The 17,847-nt window shown below is 46.5% G+C and overlaps 1 protein-coding gene across 1 annotated transcript in view; it reads right to left on the bottom strand.

Annotated features, from left to right (window-relative positions):
• Nucleotides 1–8,799: 8,799 nt before the first annotated feature.
• WNT11 (Wnt family member 11) overlaps nt 8,800–17,847 on the bottom strand; it is a 30,688-nt gene continuing 21,640 nt past the window's right edge. Inside the window, exon 6 of the mRNA XM_069808623.1 lies at nt 8,800–14,388. Within this exon, the coding sequence (XP_069664724.1) occupies nt 14,214–14,388 (175 nt within the window). The 3' untranslated portion in view covers nt 8,800–14,213. The remainder of the gene's footprint in view (nt 14,389–17,847) is intronic.

Raw genomic sequence — 17,847 nt, 5'->3', positions numbered from 1 at the left:
ACTGTTGCACTTTCTTTTCTCCATGGTTCCCAACCTTCTGCCTTCCAGCCCACCCTTAAACCTACTACTTGCCTTTTCGTGCACACAAAGGGCCCAGACTTCCCACTCATTTCTACAACTAGGTCACAATTGACTACACATGCTTAAAAAAACACCGCACAGGCTGTGCAAGGAACTCTGCCTTGAGCCAACCAACACTCCTGATTCTCGTTGCAGATCCTCTCCCGTGGATGCAAAGCAATGACGAAGCGTGTGTCGGTGTCCCCATACAACACAATTTTGCACCCTCGTTGCAGGCCAGTCAGGCTGCAGGCTGTGAGCTGGGCCAAAAAGAGGTCTGTATCTCTTAGTCTTCCTTCTCTTGTCGGGGAGCTTGGCCAGGTCTTGGAGATGAGGGCACGTTTCTCCAGCCCGCTCTAGAAAAGGTTACAACATCTGCTCGACAGGTTGGAAGAAAGCCTCAGTACAAGGATCCCATCTGTTTTCCATCTTGACATGAAGCCAGAAAAGCCAGTTGGTTTTTCATTTCCCCAGATGCTTGTGGAGCTCAGCTCCTCACCCTCCTAGCTGTGCACCAGGAATGGAGGGTGCTGGACACTGGTGAGGTTTGGTGGTGCCATGAAGATCTTGTGGATGGATTCACCAGCCCCCTGCCTAGTTTCCTGAGACAGGGAGACCTCTGCTTTCCCTGAAGACCTTACCTTGTGATACCTGAATGTGTCTCTGTGGTCTCAGGGATGGTGCTAAGACCTCTAGCTGAGGCACAGACCTCTGTGGCCCAGGTGACCCCATGCAATGAACTTCTCAGGAGTTTGTTCTTGAATCCCCAGTGCCCAAAATTAGCTGAGCTGAGGAGACAGGGAAGCTGCCTGCTCCTGAAGCATTTTGGGATCAATCTCTGCTCCTCGTTGTGTGCTCCCCTCTCTGAGGAGCGTATGAAGGGATCTCATAAAGGGGGAACAAGTATAACAGAGGTACAGAAGTTTCCTGCCAAATCTGAGAGATAGGGAAAAGACCAGTTTGCTGCTAGTCCTTCCAGGTTAGCTGTCCTATTCTCCTGTCCCATCAGGAGATATGGAAGGGGTTTTCGTGTCCTCTGTTAGTACCCTCCAGGGTGATACATGCTTGTTTCTCTCCAGAAGAACATTTGGCTGGGCAGCCTTTCCAACTACATCTCACCTACATGCAGGCGAAGTGCTGATCGTTGTTCCCAGCCTGCCATGGGGGATCAGGGCTTGCCAGCACCTCCATCCTCTCTGCCTGTCTGCAAAGGGCTATGGAGAAAAAGGAGTAGCTCAGGAGAACCAGAAGGGACCCACTGCTTCTTTCTCAGTCTCCTCCCTCAGCCTCCAATTCATTAAGCAAGAAGGTAAGTAACTGAATCAAAACCTGACCTAGTAACACCAGTGAGGATGATGTGGTCCTTATCTTGTGGTTGAGAGATTGGTGGGTTTTTACCAGAAAAAAAAGTTGTTTCTTGCTCTCCTGGCCCTTCACCATGTTGTGGCCTGGGAGCACTGTCTGAGCTCTCTCCTTTGGGTATGAAATGTCCTGGAAGGCACTGGGACAAGAAAAATAAGCAAATGTGACCCAGCCCTACCTTGGCTATCCTCAGTGAGGGAAGCCTGGATGGACATCACAGTGACTCTGGGTCCCCGCAGTCAAAAAGCTGCAAGGGCTCATTTCTGAGGAGGGATAAAAAGAAAGCTCTGCAGCCTGTGTGTTGTTTGACTACCGGCTATAGCTATAGCAGGATATCCCTTTTATACCTCTGTTATGCACCCTTGAGGACTATGAGGGTGATAGTTACATGAAAATGAGAGGATGTCCTGGAAGGACATCCAGGAGGGACGAAGAGGGATCTCTTTCAGTACAAGAACCTTCTCTTGTAGAAGGAGGACTAGGGGACACCAAACGAAGCTGTTGGGAGCCAGGTTCACGGCAAACAAGGGAGTTAGCTCTTCAGCCAACAGCAAGGTGAACTGCAGGACTCTCTGCTGGGATATGAAAAGGTGACAGGAGCTCAAGGGGAGAAGGTATGATTTCAGGAAAGGGAAACCAAAGGGTTACAAAGTGCTTTAAGCCTCCAAGGTTATGTCTGTATTAAAGAGCCAGAGCAATGGCTCCAGCTCTGTTCTATGATCATCCAGACTGCTTAAATCTTAGCTTACTCCCCATCATGTCTGAGGCCCACACCAGCTAGTGAGTCCAGACAACATCCAGGCATGGCCATCCTAGCAAAGGGCAATGATCATTGACAAAACTCAGCAGGGGTGAAGTCATCTGTTTGGGCGATAAAAACCATCTGGTTGCAAGTTCTGCTGTGCCACTTCCCATGGGCAGCCAGCGAACAGGCTCCAGCCTGGTTTATTTACTAGTCAAATGCAGCCAAAGATGCAGGTATCTTGGGGCTGTACACAGGCGCTTTAGTCCAAGAAAGAAGTGTGATTTCCAACACGTCTCTCTCTTTGGCAGTGCCTGTTGGCCGGGCTGAGACATTCCCCTGTGAAGCACTTCAGGCTGCTGTGATGCTGAGATGCTAGTGGTCTTCATTTAGGCATGTCCATCTTGCCTTGCCCCATCTGCTAGCAGGGCTGTGTCTCCACTATTCCTCTGATTCAGGGAATTTTAAAAAACAAGCATGATGCAAGCTGGGATGGGTACCAGAAGAAGCATGGCACCCATGGCAGGAACACAATGTCCCATTAGTACCTCGCACCTTCCATGAGCAGCAGACCTGTTCTGGTTGAAACAGTTTGTCTGAGAGGGTTTCTGCAAGTGAGAATAATGTGGTCCATCTGGTAGCTCCAGAGCTGGGATTTAAGCCCAGCAGCTTGGTCAAAGTCCAAACAGAAAGTTCAGCTGTAGCTGGGACACCGTATTTAAAGGATAATACGGTTTTCCACCCTCAGGCACACTCTTATGAAATCCCGGTTATAACTGAGCACAAAAGAGAGCAGGAAGATGAATTGGTGTTTCATAGAGAAATGCCTTTCTTTGACTTATTATGCCCATAGATATAGCATGTTTCAAAGGCAATTTAGCCAGACTAGAGACAGGAACTCAGCTCCAAGAGTTTGGGATTATTATCACTATATTAATTTACCTAGCTCTACAAGGAGTACAGTTTTTCTTCATTTTTTCTTCTAAGTATCCCGAGTATAATTGATCATTTGGTAGCCTAACACTGAACTACCCTGGCAGTGTGCTACCTAAATCAAAGAAGTTCTGGGCTATTTTACACAAGGATTAAACATATCCCAGATGCCAATTTCTAATCACTCCTTATAGAGGGACTCCAGGATGAACTAGCTCAACCACAGAGCTAGCATATCTAGGCAGATGGGATGTTGTCCACCTTTGATGCTTTTGAAACCTCAACCCTCTGCCAAAGTTTGCTGGAACTGGCCACTGAGAGCAGAAGGCGTCTGAAAGGACAGAGGATGGACATACAGACATTCATGAAGGCGGAAGAAGAATGTCACAAAAAGCTTATATACTTAGCAAATCAGGGTCCAAACTTCAGTCCCTCCAGCTTACCAGAACTTGCCACCTCTCCTGCAGCTCCCAGCTCTGATAGACAAACTCTGGCCAAGTTTGCTAGGAGACTTAGGATATTGCCACTCCCAAGTGTTTCTTCCTTTCTTATCCCTCTGCCAGGTCCAGCTCACCTTGTGAGAGGAGTAGATGTTCGCTAGGTCTTCAGACGCTCCTAACCAGAGATCCACCTATCGATTGTCACTTGAATTCATTTGCTCCAGGAACAGATCCATCAGTCTTTCTGAGAAAATGAAATACATTTCCAAAAAAAACCCCAAACGCCTCTTCCTCTTTGCCCTCATACTGCACTCTCCTTCCCATCCATCACCGTGGTGGGTGGACACCTATTCCCTCCTCCTTCCCTCCTGAGTATCCAACCCGCGGGCTGCATCCATCCCAGCTCCAGATGCCTCTGGAGACCCTTCAGATCCCTGTAAAGCACTGTGGGCTCCAGCGGGGCTTGCAAGCTGTCAATACCTCATACGGGATATTCAGCACCTCAGCTTCAAGTGACTTGCCCATGACGTAAGAGGGAGCTTAGACCATTATCACCCAGCTCCTGGCCTGTTCTGCAATGACAAGTCCATCTTTCCTTTTGTTTAATCATGCAAATAATGAAAGAATATAAAGGATATGAAAAAAAGATGGCATAAAACACAACTGTATTTTTACAAAATGCTCTTGTAGCTAATATAATACACAGTCCAATGCACTTTACAAGGCAGGCCCTCTAAAACCTGCTACCAAACACCAGAATTCATATGTTCAGCTGGTATAAATCATTGCTGCTGATTTACACCAGCTGAGAACCAGGTCACAATTGCCTAATTAAATAGCTTCTCTTTGAGTAAAAAGATATACTTTCAAAAAGTGTAACTGTGAATTACTTTACATAGCCCATCAATGGAAAGAGAGAGAAAGAAAGAAAGTGAGAAAGAAAGCAATAAAAAGAGAGAAAGAGCAGGAGAGAACAGCAGAAAGAAAAAGAAAGGAAAGGGGAGGGAAAGAAAGAAGGAAAGAGAAAGAGAAAGAAAAAGAGAAAGAAAGAAAGAAAGAAATTTTTATTTATTTTGGGAGCTCAATTCCTTTCATTGGGAAAGAATGGGGAAGTTTGGGAAGCCCAGACTAAATTGCTCACAATGATAACAGGGTGATACCGAGAGCAGTAAAATTAATTTATTGGGCTGAGTTTATCTGATTCCAGGGAAAGTGAGTACTGCTGAGTGCAGCTCTGACTGTGCTTGCATCTGACAAGACACCCAGTTCAGATGCAAAATTACATTAAGCAGATGTAGCCCATTAAGAAGCCGAGTCTGAAAATGTACTTTATCCTGTCAAGGCAAATCCTAGTTGAAAACTTTGGGCCTTTAAAAAAAAAAAAAACCAAAAAAAACCCTGCAAGAAGATGTTCTATTTTGGGTTTTATTGCTTTAATCTTTTTTGTGTCAGTCCTAGTTACAGGGTGATGATAAATATAAACCCACCTCCGCTGGATTTCTATCATAACGTAACTCCATTACCTAGCCTCAGCCAGAGTGGTGAAAAGTCCCTTAGCATGAAACCCAGCAGAACCGGTCCTGGATTCAGTTATAATCCAGAATTAGGTGAAGTTGGCCAGATCTGAGAGGCAAACCAGGTAAAACACAAATTGTATGTTCCTGCCCCAGACCAGGCTAAAAGGTAGAGTAACAGAGAGGACACAGTCAGTTCATCCCTTCCTCGCACCCATCCATCATGAAGGCGATGCGGGGTTGGAGAAGATGTAGGTGTCCCCATCACTGTCACCTGAAGTGGCATGAGATGATTTTCACCCCAGGTGTCTCTTTGCATGACAGCACCTGAAAAAATGTGGGATACGGTGCAGAAGGAAAACTCGGATCAGATTTGAGATCTGTGGAGTTACCCTTGGTTGTGCTAAAAGAGGATGGGAGTTTTATTTAATAGAAATTTTGGTGAGCTCCCAGACCCGAATCCTTTATAACTATCCTATTTATATACCCACATTAGTTGTAAAGCTGGGAAGGAACAATTGGTCTGGACTCAAACAAGACAAAATATACAATAATATATTACTCATTGAGGCACTCAGTTCTCACCATTGAATATAGGCCCCTAAAAGGCATTTTGGAGCATCTTCCCCCTGAGTGCTGATTTTAATGCTTTGGAGTATTTCAGCTCATTCTCCATGATTGTTTTATTCTCACGTATTTCATCCAGTACACACACTATTGAGAGAAGTGTTCAAAAGTACCAGCAGGATATCAGTAACAAGGAAGAAGGTCAATCTCATTAGACTGGCCAAGATCATTTTGAGGAGAAAAAGGATGATGTTGAAAGAGTGATCAGTGTATTTCTATGCAGGAAGATCTCTCAGCTTATCTAAGTCTCCTAAAGGTAAGCCAGGGCACTTAGGCTGTTAACCAGACTACACAGAGTAATGGAAACTATTCTGCAAGGAGAAATCTTCTACAAGCAATTCAGTGTTCATGTAAAACACAGTTACTGTATGCATTCATTTTGTTCTTTGAAGTTTCTTTGTTTACACTTTATTATCTGGAGCAGACTCTTTAATGTTTGGGAAAAAAGTTACTTTGTACCAGAGCAATTAACAATACGAGTCAAGTTCAGGGGCCTTGAGTCTGACATTTGATTGCAACCACAAAGTGGACAGTGCACTTGAATGGTTTGATTTTCTTTATAAATTCCCCCCAAAGTAACTTTTTTAGTTTCCTTGGAATTATGTGTAAATCCCAAGATGAAAATGTTCCCTCTAATGGAGAGAAAAGGAAAAAATAAATCTTACCAGCTAAATTTACATGTTTACAATGCTTGATTTCATCCATTGAGTTTCATTGTTTTATTTGGAAGTGTCTTTAAGCAATTTATGTAAAATAATAGATGCCAGCTGTAATCATTTTGGTCATAGGAGTTATATAGGATCACGCACTGATGCTAATAGTCAAGCTATGCTTAACAACTTAGCTCGGCTTATAACAAGACCAAACATCAAAACAGAAGGACCTCAACGAGAAGCATCACGCTAAGGATAAATCTCATCTGACTTCTGACATCTGCTCTATGGTTGTCTACATGAAAAGGGTCATGCTAACTCCCAATGGACACAATTCATCTTCTCCTGATCCCCTCTTTGGAAGCACGCCAGGTTTCTAGCACTCTGGAAATATCTTTATTGGCAGCGCAGGGAGCTGAGGACAGCTTGCTCCATGACCTGTGCAATGTCAGAGGAGGTGATTTCCTCCGGGGTAATTCATTCAACAGCTTGGGACTCTTCACTAAGGTCCTCTTCAACGCAGAAACCCCTCTTGGTGATTTGGGGCTGCAAGGATCAGATCTGGAGGTCTGACCTGGCCTATGTGTGTCAGTGGCAATTATGAGGCAGAACCAGCCCGATGGCTTTGCAGAGCTCATTTCTGAGTGTCACCCAGTTTGTTGGTCCACGGTGGACCTGGGAGAACCCTTGGGACCAGTGCTGTGGAGGGAAGAAAGTGTCTTTGAGTCTTTGCATCACGAGAGGCAGGGGTGCAACTCAACGGCTTAAATGTCAATACTATTTGAAATGCCCTTGGGTGTCCCCTTGACGTTCCCCTTCCAGCCTTGGTGGGCAGGGGACTCCCGCGGGGCCAAGGTCGCTCTGAAGTCCCGTGCAAAGCCTCAAATGGCACCAGATGCTTCACTGCAGACTGCTGAGAAGACTCCTACGTGCAGCGGAGGAAGAGTTACTGGTGGGGGTCAGGGTGAGCTGGGGAGTTGCAGCTGCCTGTAAATCAGGCAACTCTTTGCAACTGTCAGCTTGATGATTTTATGTCACGCCAAGGGCTGCTCCTCCAGCAAGGGAGTTGCTAGCCATCGTTTCCCACTTTCTCCAAAGATTCTCCCAGCTCGCCCCCAGCAGCTTGCACGCTGCCTGCAGCAAGGAAGGAAGCACCTGCAGAGGTGAGCACCGAGGTGATATTTTAATCTGTCCGACCCTGATGAGGAGAACAGCCCTGGACAGAGCAGGAGTTTAGAAAAGAAAACAGTTTTCCTGCCTGAGCCTGGCCCTGGTCAACATGTGCAGCACTTTGTAAAATTAATTGCGAATTGAGCAGGTAGCGGAGTGGAAAGGAGCTGCAGGTGGTGCGTGTTTGCAGTGTCTGCATGCAGCAGAGAAAGGTCTGGATCCTCCTTTGCATGGTCAACCTCCTGGGCCTGGGGACATTTGATTTGAGATATGCCCACCGGTTGGTTTCCTTTGGCGATGCAGTTGCCACTATTAATGATTTATAATGACCCAGATTATAGCATCTCATCCTAAATCTCAAGCTGTTTTAGGATAATGCTAAATAGCTTGAAATTTAGGATGAGAAACAACAGGGAAGGAAGGAAGCCCCCTAGAATGATGGACTTAAAATCTCTCTTTCCTCTGAAATTCAGTATGAATTTTGAGAAAGCAGCCAATGCTCAGGGATGCTGGAGCTGAGCTGTCACACACCCCTAGAGCTTCGGACAAACAGGGGGTTGTGAGCACCCAACTTGACCTGTTTTTGTTGTATAGTCTCACTTTCACTCCAGCCTGGCTTCGTCGTTCATCACCCCCGAGCAACGGTACAGACCCAATCCCAGACTGAGTGAATTTGGGGCCCAGCCTCAGAAAATCTGAGAGAAACGTGGGTCTCCATTTTAAAAAGCCCATGTTTGTCAGCAGTTACCACTTAGAGAGATCTGAGATATCGATAATGGGCATTTATAGGATTCAATTCTCCAAGGTTTTCAGCGCTTTGGCCCTGATCCAGAAAAACACTTACACACATGTTTAGCCTTAAGCGCGTGAGCCATCCCCGTTCAAGTTGTCGCTGCATTGTACGAGTGGGCAGACTCCCAAATTAGCTCAACCCACGACAAATTTTAGGTCTGAATCTCGTCCGTGTGTGGATGGCAGCACAAGAGACCCAGCACAGCATTACGGATCCAGTGGCTTTCTCACAAGCTCTGCAGCCTTTGCAGCATTTCCCTTCACATCCCAGCTCCCAGAGTCCTGCAATTACATGATACCCTCTTCTGCCTTTTTATTTTCTTAAGAGAAATTCTGAGGCCCTGTGGTCCTGGTGAATACCTTGAAAAATTCCACTTAGAAGAGAAAAAAAACTCCACACAACCCAGAAAGGATCTTTAAAATAACTCATTTCATCTTTACAATACAGACAAAATACAGTCCACTTACTCTTAACAAAAAAACAAATAAAAATGATCCACAATGCATACCATTGTTATGATTTTTATTATTATTGTTGCTTTTACAATTAGAAAACAAAGCTAATGCTGCTTCCCTGAACAGGGGGTAACTTTTGTTCTAGATGAATAAACCACGGCTCTGCCGAGATATTTAATCAAACTCTGTCTGACTGATGAAACTGGTCCTGAGGGGAAAACAAAACAAAACAAAACATGTTGTACATGTTAAAGTCATTAATCTCAGGTGGATTTTAAGTTTCCTGTTCTTTCTCCCCCTCTCCCAAATCTTGCTTTCTGCTCCATCTCCCACGTGTAGAGGACAAAGTCATTCCTGTGCTGGCTCCCATCTGCTCTTGGGAGCAAAGGGATGGTGTTTCACGACCCTCTGCCCGATGCAGGGAAGGCAAACCCTTCACGGTGGGGTGAGGGTGTTAAGGACAAGCGATCCCAGGGCTGAATTTTCCTCTTGCTCCCCACATCCCCAAGTACCTCCAGAGCCTCCTTCCAGCATCTTCCCGGAGCAGGTAGCCCAGAGCTGGGCGGCACAAGCCCAGCTCACTTGGAGGATGCTAATGGTCGTCTACAGGGATCTGTTCTCTAGTAGGAAAAGGGATGGTCCCTCAGAGACTCTTTTATCACTTTCCTGACAAAGGCACTGTTAATTGTATTCAGATTTTTCACTCCTTTTGCCACCCCCCTTCCCCTCAGCGAGGGCTTTTGTAGCTGCACATGAAGCACTCGTGGGCTGCCCGCTTTAGCGTGATTAAGATACTTTCCGTTTTGTAGACTAAAGCAAACAGTCGGATGGGAGTTTTCTATAATGAATGTAATTTGCCTACCTTAGGGAGCAAACTAAATGATATAAAGCTGGAAAGGGGTGAGGATGGGGGGGAATTCATCAAAAAATATAAAGCCAGCTGGATGCACACAAGGCCTAAATCCTCAGATTTGGAAATAGCATTAAGTCCAAACTGTTTTATTAAATCACGGATATTTTTTCAAATGAATAAATACTACAAAGCCACTGACATAATACTTTTCAAGATAGCTTGCCCTTTTCCCTCAGGAGTAATATTATAATATTTTTGAAATAATAGTATTTATGGGAATGTATCAGCTGTATTTTCCCAGCTAGTGTAAATCAACAGAGCTGTGTAGTAGGACATGGAGCTGGGCCAAACTATACCAGCTGTTAGGATCTGGCAGGCTATGTTATGAGAGAGGGAAGTGTAGCATCACCCAACAGAGGCATTCACAATAATTAAAGCCATTTCATTCAGAAGCTGAAAGACCTCAGTGTTTCGGAGCAAAGCCTTGAAAGCTGGTTGCTGAAGGGCTGGGGGAGGGAATGAGTCTGGTACATGAAGGTCTTGCCCCGCCTGTAGGGACATATTTTCCCTGCAAAACTGGTTTGTGCCAAATGTTCTCCCAAATATCTTTCAGACCACACATGCACAGAAAATAATTTGGCAGCTACATTTTGGACTCCTGTTGCACTGAGCATCAAAAGAAGCGTGGCCAGCAGGTCGAGGGAGGGGATTGTCCCCTTCTACTCTGCTCTACTCTCATGAAACCCCACCTGGAGTATTGTATCCAGCTCTGGGGCCCCCAAAATAAGAAGGACATGGACCTGTTGGAGAGGGTCTAGAGAAGGCCATGAAGATGATCAGGGGGCTGGAGCACCTCTCCTGTGAAGACAGGCTGAGAGAGTTGGGGTTGTTCAGCCTGGAAAAGAGAAGGCTCCGGGGAGACCTTATAGCAGCCTGCCAGTACTTAAAGGGGGCTTATAAAAAAGCCAGAGAGGGATTTTTTTACAAGGGCATGTAGTGATAGGACAAGGGATAATGGCTTTAAACTGAAAGAGGGTAGATTTAGGTTAGATATACGGAAGAAATTCTTCACTGTGAGGGTGGTGAGGCACTGGCACAGGTTGCCCAGAGAGGTTGTGGCTGCCCCATCCCTGGCAGTGTCCAAGGCCAGGTTGGATGGGGCTTTGAGCAACCTGGTCTGGTGGAAGGTGTCTCTGCCCATGGCAGGGTGGTTGGAATGAGAAGGTCTTTAAGGTCCCTTCCAACCCAAACCATTCTGTGATTCTATGATTGCAATTGAGAACAAAGACAATTGTCTCTTCTGGCCCCTCTGTGCTTTGATGCTGATACCAGGAGGAAAGCATCAGAGCCAGGCTGCAAGGAGCAAGAAGTGCCACGGGTCATTCCACCAGTATGGACCCATGTTATAGGCTCTCTTTACTCCTAGTTTGTATTATAAGGAAAAGAAAACAGAAAGCACTGCCTCCCTCTCATAGAAAGTCATTTTCTGAAAAAATTAGAAGATGCCACACCATCAGGAGGGAGATGACCCTAATTTGCTGGAGGAAGCAGGGCTGTGTAACAAGGGAGGCTGCAGCTTCTCAGACCTTGCCCTGTGCATGACTTTTGTCTCAGCAAGGCACATCACCCTGGGTGCATTGCCAATACAGCACGCAGCCGCTCCAGAGAAGGACACTGAAACTGAGGAGTTATGGAAAAAAGTGGTGTAACGGTGTTAATTCATAGACAGACAGCGTAGGACATGGGCTGAGGCCACACGGACTCTTAGCTTAAAAAAGCAAAATTCAGATGAAGCCCATGATCTAGAGGAGCCAGCAGAGATTTTGAGCCTGGATGCCCCAAACTGCAAACCTCCAAACACTGAAGCCATTTCAGTCCAACATCTTCAGTAACAGATGGCTGTGGGCAGAGGCAGACATAAAGCGTGAGGTACCGCTGTGGCTAAAGGTCTGCTGAGGGGTCGGTCCCCACCTGATGGACCTGCAGTTGCCCAGCAGAATTCCTCACATCTTTACATGCTCTGCAAAGTTATGGTTTCTTCTGACATGAGAAAACCAGCTGAGGAACACAGGTCTGACACCGCAGGAGTGAAATGCAGCTGAAAACAATGTGCATACAGAGCATTTCTTCCATCTCGCTATTTTTTCGCCAAGCAGAAAGACTCGGGACATCAGCAAGGGAGCAAGAAAAAGAGTCATTACAGAATAGCATTGAAATGCTCAAATTTTTCTTCACTCAGAACATCCCTGCCTTGCTGGCTTCATCAGAAACTGGAAATAAAAATAAAATTCCTTAAAAGAATGAAAGTAGAACGTTTCTTTACATATCAAACGAAGCCAAATTCTGGCTTTGGAGAGCAGTGGGATTTGTGCCACCAGCCTGTCTGCATGTCAGCCTAAAGACACCCACTGCTCATCACACCGCACTGAGGAGATGTTTTAGTCCACCAGCTTTTATGGGGTGACAATAACACAAACCACTGACAAACTACCAAAGGCCTCATTTTGCCTGCTTGTGGCTGGGGGAGGGAAGGAGGCGAGGAGCCCAAACCAGTTACAGCAAAGCAAAATAGCTGAGAAGAACAAAATATCTGTAATTTTGCTCTATAGGCCATGATGTTTTTCTCCTCCAGCTCTCTAGGACTGCTCAGAGACATGTCAGAGGCAGTTGCTTCCTAGAGAGCAGCTGGGTGGGGGAAAAAAGGGATCTGGAGGAAGACTTTTGGTGTTATGGACATATTTCCCCCTAGGAAAGTGCTTCTGTCTGCCCACATTTGTGTAGGAGTGATTTTCTGGCTGCCTACAGTGCTTCTCTTGGGGAATGGGGTTCCCCAAAATGGTCTGAAGGACCTCAAAGGCTCTGCTGCCTTCTGCTCCTGGAGAAGACATCCTTCTCCAACATCACCTTTCCTAACAGGGACACAGAGCTGGATGCCCACTGCAAAAAAAAGAGCGAGAAAGGGAACCTAACCTGAGCTAAAACCTCCCCTGCACAGCAACTCCTCTCCACGTGCAGGAGCGAGGAGCAAACTACTCATGAGAGGTATTAGTCACGTTTGTTATTAAGCTCCTTGGGGGCACTGGGATATTTTACCGATGAGAGTGATTGCTGATATAAAAAGCAAAACAAGAACGGTGACTCTTCCTTTGTCCAAGTGCTCCATTTCATTGTCTTGACCGTATCTTGGCTAATTCTGCTTAAAATGAAGAGGCTGGGGAGACAGGGAATAAAAGAACTTATCTATCCCACGCCAGCGAGTGCCTCGAGCCATGCTCTTCTCCCGTCCTTGGGAGGAAAATCAGGGTTGCTTTCCAAGTAGGAGAGTGAAACATAATAATCTAACATTTTGCTGTTGCACCAGTAACTTCAGCATTTATTTCATACTATTGTTAATGCTTGTTTATAATATATAGATATATTTATGTAGGAAGTAGAGTAGACAAAAGCGCAAGATATATCTTATAAATATTTCTGTATGTCTGCATACAAAAGAAAATATGTACAGCCACAGATAGTGGTTCTCTGCTGTGTCAGGGCAGGGCCACGTTAAGGACTGACACGTTCCCATTCTTTTCTGCTGGGAATAGCTGCTGCCCTGCATGGCTGCACTCCCTACAGCCAGGACCAGACTCGCTCCGCTCTCTGCAGTTTCTTGGGGCTGCATCAACGGTTTTGCTGTGGAAAAAGAGGCGGCGGCGTATTTCCCTAAGGATCTGATGGCCCAATGTGGCAGAACATTGGTGGCTAAGGCCATCACACTCAAAGGGCAAGAGAGAAAGAGAGCAGGAGCTGGTTTTTTTTCACTTTTCCACTGGATTTTGAGTCCACTTTGGTTTTTTATCCTAACGGCTCCACTACTATCCTGTGGACCCCATAAAGTCCTTCTCAAGGTACCCTACTCTCACTGCCTCCAGGATCCCAGGGGATTTTTTGCATGGTTGAATTTGAAACCCTGTCCAGCCTGGACAAATCAAGGACAGCTTTTCCTGCAGCAGTAAGTAACTTCAAAGTCACAGACCTGTGTAAAAGATAGGTTAAAATGAGTTGTTCATTTCAGGGGGTTGACCTGAAATCTTTCCACCTTTATCATCTGGAGTGGATGCTTCCCTGCTAAAAATAAAGTCTTTGGCAACAAAAGCAGTTATTGCTGAAAAGCTGTAGCGTTTTCCCTTCTGGGATGGTCCTAATGTAGACTCAGTACCTGTGCTAGAAGGCATAGGCAGGTGTGAGTGTTAGTTATTTTCAAACCAGAGTTGCTTTTCTTCCCTGGGGAAAGTTTCTATTTTTGTTTCTCAAAATACTAAGGCACTTGATGGCCGGACGTCATTGGCAACCATAGGAAATATTTTGGAAGAAGATACCATCCCAAATGAGTTTTTGTCTTCTCAGAGAGCATTTTATTGGTGGGGGGAAACATTCGTGGGTTTGGCTGGGTTTTTTTTAGGGTCTTATTTTTACTGGTGGGATTGCTTTTTTTTCCTCCTACCATCTTTCTTCAAGTCTGTGTCTTTACAAGATAAACGACGTCTAGACAAGGAAAGGTTTTCTCTTCTCTGAATAGTGCTGGGGTGCCGCCGGCGTCTCAGCTCCCAGGTGGAGAGAGGAGGGTTTTCATTTGCACACATATCTCTCGACAGTCCTCTCGCACTTTTTACAGGTCACGTAGCAGCACCAGTGGTACTTGCAGTGGCATCGCTCCACCACTTTGTCCATGTAGGGGTTGTAGCCTCTGCCGCAGCACATCAAGTCGCAGCTGTCGCTCCCGTTGGAGGTCTTATTGCATTGCCTGCAAGAAAGAAAAGGCGCTGAGCAAGCACAAATCCCCGCAGGGCTTTCCAAACCACTGCCCTGAGGTGGTGCTGGAGCCTGCCAGCTCTGCACGGCACCGGGTGAAGCCAGCACGGCTGCATCTCAGCTGCAGCATGCACACGGCAGGGTTGCAGGGGTGAGCACCCAGCCCTCTACACCTGCACAGGAGGCAGGGAGAGCCCCCGGGCTGCACTCACATTGCCTGCTCTGATGCCCAGGATTGCGCTTGCATCACCTGCTGTGACACCCAAAATAACATTAAACTCCTGTTCTGACTCTCGGTTCAGGCTCAGCAGCATTCAGGCTGCCCGTCAGGCAGGACCAATTCCCATACAGGCAGACAAGCAAAGCTATCGTGATACCTCCACCAAAACAAGAACTCACGGTCCCTAGCAATCTGTAGTCCTAGACAGGCTCCAAAGCTGTCGGAAAGGAGCTGGAAGAAGATGATACCCTGAAGAACAAACACCGGTGTTTGTCCAACACTACCTAACCTGAAAAGGATGGAGAAGGAACCCTGCAGCCACAGAGTATTTGCACAGGCTCCGTGCCAATGATCCTGGGCTGGGAAAGCTCCCAAGCAGGCTGTTACAGCCACTATCCAGACCTGACCCTATCAGGGAAATCACAACCGATACTAGGAGGGCCGGACTTTGCACTTTCCCCCCACAAGTTTCTCCCAGCACGGCATGAGCAGCCGGGGAGCTGGCCCTATAACACCCCGAGTCCTGACCCAGGAGCAGGCAGCACGGCAGGAGCACAGGGTAGGATGACAAGTCGCCAAATATCACACGGACTTTTACTGCTTGTTTTGCTTCTGCTTTTAATTAAAGCCAGACTCGTCGGGATAAGTCAGCCATTGTGTGGGGTTCCCTCGCTTTGTTCGCTTGCAAGTGGCTGGCTTGAGGTTTTCAGAAGTAACTCATGAACTGGGGAATCTCTCTGACTGATCCATTGATCATGGATTCACAGCCATTCTCAGAAACCAGCTGTCTCATTCACCTAAAATACTCCAAGTTGGGTCACTGGACATGAGAGTGCAACAGGCATTGACTTTTGGATGAGATGAACCATATCCTAGAGATGCTGTTTCTCCACGGGCTGTAAAGATAGCCCAGGGTGGAAGTGCTCGTGTTTGCTCAGATGCTTGGCTGGACACTAGCACCGTAGGGTAACAGATCTCTTTATGCACCCAACACCACGAGGCTGTGAACTTGGTGGAGTCCTGAAACTACTGCAAGAAAGGCGGTTTGGAGAGTGGGGGAATTGCTGACATCTCTCCCAAATCTTATTTGGCATGCCTATTTTGGACAGAAACACTCTAAGGCTGGTTTGGGGCAGGGAAAGGAGAGAAGAGCACGAGTCGGACTCTTGAGCTGAGCACTCCATTAACAGATGAAAACAAATCCATGAGATTTATAGGAATTCCTCATGAGGTAATGCTTTAGGAGAAGTTACGGGATTAATGAGGTGTTGAGATTTTGTTCTTGTTCTTCCTTTATTTTTTTCTGACTCAGGCGGGCCTCCTGTTTGTTATTTCTGACTCGCATTCCTCTCCAGGTTCAGTGTTTAAAGGCCCCCCCCTGCTCCCCCTCATTCGGGAGTGTGTGTAAATATTTACAAACCTTTGAAAGCCTCTACCGAAGCTGAAGTCTGCAACCACACTGAGCGTGTTTGCCTAACGCTGAACCAAAGGCGTTGTTATTGCCCCTGCGAGCCAGGGCCCCTCCACCAGGAAACCTCCGAATGACTCCTCATAAATGTATTAGTAAATGCATTAAATATTCGGAGCAAAGGTTCAAATATAGGTGTGTTGACATTAGAAGAGGGGAGGGTATTTGACAACCTTACTCAGCTTTACCAGTGGATGGAAAGGTTGCTGCCCGGAGGTTCACCTAGGGAGGATGGGGAGTCTGCAGAAGCATGGTGATGGATGTGCAGTGCATCTGTGCCACCTCGTGCGGAGAGCTCATTAAAATCGCCAAGAAAAGGAATACGGGTCCACTCTGACTCCAGGTCACTATTGAGTACCTTCACTCCCCAAATGTACAAAGCACCTGACAGTCAAATTTATCCCATTCAAACAGAGAGCAAAACTCTTCTACCTTCTGTATTGGGACCTGGGAATCTCCCTTTCCTTGCACCCACTCCTTCAGTTTGCAAAAAAAAAGTGGATCCACTAGGAGATATACCTTTCCATAGCTGTCCCCATCCCACCCAGCCTGAAATAAAGAAAGGAAAAACCCAAAATCTTATTAAAAAATTCCCAAGCTTCCCTCAGTTTTGGATGAAGGAACAGGGGCATTCTGGACGGATGGGTTGAATAGCCAAAACAAAGCTTTTGACCCCATCCTGAACTTAAATGGGCTTCTAGAAAACTTCCCTGGCAATGCCACTAACCAGAGATTTTGTTTTCTGTTTTAAAGCATAGGCCTGGATGAATTATCTTTATTTTTCTTTAAACAAGCTGAAACAGAGGTAGTTTCTCAGCTGCATCTATACATACAAAAAGCAAGTGGGGGATGACAAAGAAGCCTGAAGACCAGAGTTTACCCACAGAAGCTGCCCCCGAGCATCTGCTTTCAGAGCCCATGGCTGCAATCTCACCAGGCTCCCCGCTGATGGGTTAAGTTCAATCTCATTTGTTTTGGGCCTGGTCCAGCACGATTCCAGCAACTCAGAGAAATGCCCTCCTCCTGAGCCTCGGAGAGAAAATACGAAGGCAGGCGATTGCATCTTAACACAACACCGTAACCTCTAGAAGCACTTGGAAGACTGGTGAAAAACGATGCTTCGGCCGTAATCCCAGCCAAGGTCCTGGCTCAGGAACAGGCTTTCACATTGTCACAGTGCTTTTTCCTTCTTTATGCAAGAAGGGAGGAGGTCAGCCCTGCTGACTGGACAAATCCCACTCAATATGCCTGTCCAAAATCTCCCCTTTCTAGCCCTCACTTGCAGAAACACTGCGGTATGTCATATAGCCTCATCATGGGGGTAGCTCCTCGACAGAGATGGTGAAGGACACCCCAGCACTTCTAAAAGTCTTCCCCCAGATAGAGAGGCTAAGCCATCTCACAGTTACCTCCTGGGGGATTTTCATTTTAAAAGCTATGGGGAGATGTCACGCTTAATTTCATTGTGGGTCCCAGTTCACTTTTGTCCCATCAGCAGATATAAGGATAGATTCTTTGGGTTGCCCAACCGGCCTCTGAGAGCCAAACTGAGGCCAACTCTGTAGTGTGTCACCTGCAAAAATGACATATGATGACAGGGATGGGCTGGATGTCCACTGGGATCTCATTCCATCAGTCCTATTGATAAGTGGAAGCTGCTTATGAGTACACAAGAAAAGTCATTCTGGAACACAGCAACTGCCTGCCTGGCCCAGTGCATCTCCCAGTGGCTGTGGGAGATGCTGTTCAGGGAGGAAAACACA

The sequence above is a fragment of the Haliaeetus albicilla genome, chromosome 20 (assembly GCF_947461875.1).
Source record: "Haliaeetus albicilla chromosome 20, bHalAlb1.1, whole genome shotgun sequence".
NCBI lineage: Eukaryota > Metazoa > Chordata > Aves > Accipitriformes > Accipitridae > Haliaeetus > Haliaeetus albicilla.
The sequence above is the reverse complement of the archived record's forward strand: the minus strand, read 5'-3'. Positions and strand labels throughout refer to the sequence as shown.